The sequence below is a fragment of the Mixophyes fleayi genome, chromosome 9 (assembly GCF_038048845.1).
Source record: "Mixophyes fleayi isolate aMixFle1 chromosome 9, aMixFle1.hap1, whole genome shotgun sequence".
Classification (NCBI taxonomy): Eukaryota; Metazoa; Chordata; class Amphibia; order Anura; family Limnodynastidae; genus Mixophyes; species Mixophyes fleayi.
In genome coordinates this window covers 132581742-132584241 of record NC_134410.1, presented here as the reverse complement: position 1 = coordinate 132584241, position 2500 = coordinate 132581742, and the positions used below count along the sequence as shown (strand labels likewise).

The window sequence follows — 2500 nt, the reverse complement described above, 5'->3', positions numbered from 1 at the left end:
TTATATGTACCTATATACATCTACCCCACTATACACAGTCATATATACTCCTATACACACCTACCCCCTATACATATACACTCAATATCTCTACAACACATTGCTTAATATAACTCTTAATTAACCCAAAATTGACAGAACAACTTAGAATAGTCTTTATTTGGGGTCTACCAGGAAGTATGGGGCGGGGGATTTCCTAGGCAGAACACAGATGTCCCGATTATTTATTTGAAAACAAAAAGAGTCTTTCCAAGTCTTCATTGTTTCCTCCATGAAGAACAGGGATCCAGGAAAGAGGCCCAGTGAATCAGACAGATGGGGGTGGGGATGGTGCTCCATGTTGGAGAAGAGTTCATTAAAAATGAATGCAAATTATTTGTATGCATCAGGTCAGTCGGTCGTTACCTTGTTTCCTCCACACTCCGTGCCGTCCAGGAGAGGGACGAATAAGCGGCTGCAGGTGGATCGGTCCTGGCGGCTGACGTGACAGGAGAGAACGCTACACGGGTCCTGCAGGAGACAATCAGCACATAAAGATATCTAACGCTACCAATGTATCCAGGGGATTAGATGCTGCGTAAAATTATATTATGTAAACAATGTGAGATATAAACTTATAACAAATATAATTCGCACGTGTGACACTTTAGTTTTTCTTTTCATATCTACCTTCTGAATAAGAGAGACTCAGTAATCACGCTGCTAGTTTACAAAGAATCACCTGCTCTCACATTAGATTGGGTGGGGACTGGAATGAGGTTATCTTTAGTAAAATGTGAGCGATAATAAAAACATAAAATACATTGGAAAACAAATCACTTCTTAGAAATTTGCATGTAATATATATATATATATATATATATATATATATATATATATATATATATGCATAAACACTATTACACACACTCCGAAATGCCACAGTGTATAAACATCATCTCAATAAATATAAACTCATAATATTATCTTATCATCCTTCACTTAGGGACCGCTCCCTAAGTGCACCGTGCCAGAAAACAGGGACATCTCCCTAAGTGCACCGTGCCAGAAAACAGGGACATCTCCCTAAGTGCACCGTGCCAGAAAACAGGGACATCTCCCTAAGTGCACCGTGCCAGAAAACAGGGACATCTCCCTAAGTGCACCGTGCCAGAAAACAGGGACATCTCCCTAAGTGCACCGTGCCAGAAAACAGGGACATCTCCCTAAGTGCACCCTGCCAGAAAACAGGGACATCTCCCTAAGTGCACCCTGCCAGAAAACAGGGACATCTCCCTAAGTGCACCCTGCCAGAAAACAGGGACATCTCCCTAAGTGCACCCTGCCAGAAAACAGGGACATCTCCCTAAGTGCACCCTCTTCTCCCCCTGAATCTCACTTTAATCCTGCTCCCAGCTCTCACTGAGCACTGAAGTCCCGATCTGTCCAAATCCTCCCATCAAATGATGTGACCTTTGCCCTAACCCCCCAAAAAATCCAATACCTCCCAACATATATAAAAGCAGAATCAGGACACAATATGCCCCACCAATAATCAGCCAAACACGCCCACTTTCCACCTAATGATGCCCACTTTTGTCAAAGCGCCACCTACCCACTAATCAGGACAGCTGGATGCACCAAATCTGATGTATTTATGCAAAAAAAAAAGATGAAAACATGGGGCCCGCACTTTGTGCCTTTATAAATAACCCGTAGTTTGCTTAAAAAGTATTAAACCCCAGATCACCACCTACCAGGTCACTGCGGGAGAACGTACACGCCAGCGCGGAGCTTCCAAACGCAATCTGACACTGTTCATCTGCTCCATAGTACAGACCAGGCTTCCAACCGGGAATACTGCCCTCTAGTGCTGGCAAGTCATTAATACAGCTTGCTTGGTGATTGCTGCAGCGAAAAACAGAGGTTTAATACATCACACAGAGCAACAGGGTATTATGTAACTACTGGTATCTATCAACAGAAGGAAGAGACTAAATTCACCATGGGACAACATTGTGCATAGATTCAAGTTAACTAAAAAAAGCAGTAAATGTCTTAAAGTTACATATATAGCAACATAAAATGAAAGATAATGAAGGGACTACAAACGGGTACAGAGCAGGCCGTCAAATAAGACTTTTTAGCCTCAATACAAAATTCAAAACCACTTTTTACTTATAAATTATAGCGGATTGTGATAATTGTAGACTGTGGAATAACACACTCCAAGGCTGAGTCGCTATAACAAACCTGGATACTTTAATGAAGTATCAAGATAAAACATTGAAATGTTTAAGCTCAGTGATACTACAAGAAGTACATATCAAAGTGTTACACAGATCTTATATATCACAATCACAAAGAAAACATTTCATACATAAGAGAGAGGTTCATGCCCAAAATATAAGCAAAGCTCAGCTACTTTTTACCATCATTTTTGGGAATGCAGAACAATCTCTCGCTTTTGGAACAAAATACTGACTTTCCTGAACTCTACTTTTAAGATCACACTATACAG

The 2500-nt window shown here is 41.1% G+C and overlaps 1 protein-coding gene across 6 annotated transcripts in view; it reads right to left on the bottom strand.

Moving 5' to 3' along the window:
* ADAMTS13 (ADAM metallopeptidase with thrombospondin type 1 motif 13) overlaps positions 1–2500 on the bottom strand; it is a 70604-nt gene that overhangs the window by 17264 nt on the left and 50840 nt on the right. For all 6 annotated transcript variants that reach the window (XM_075185788.1, XM_075185787.1, XM_075185789.1 and 3 more), the window contains 2 exons: positions 1737–1887; positions 406–510 (listed from right to left, as the gene is read on the bottom strand). In XM_075185788.1, the coding sequence (XP_075041889.1) occupies positions 406–510; positions 1737–1887 (256 nt within the window). The remainder of the gene's footprint in view (positions 1–405; positions 511–1736; positions 1888–2500) is intronic.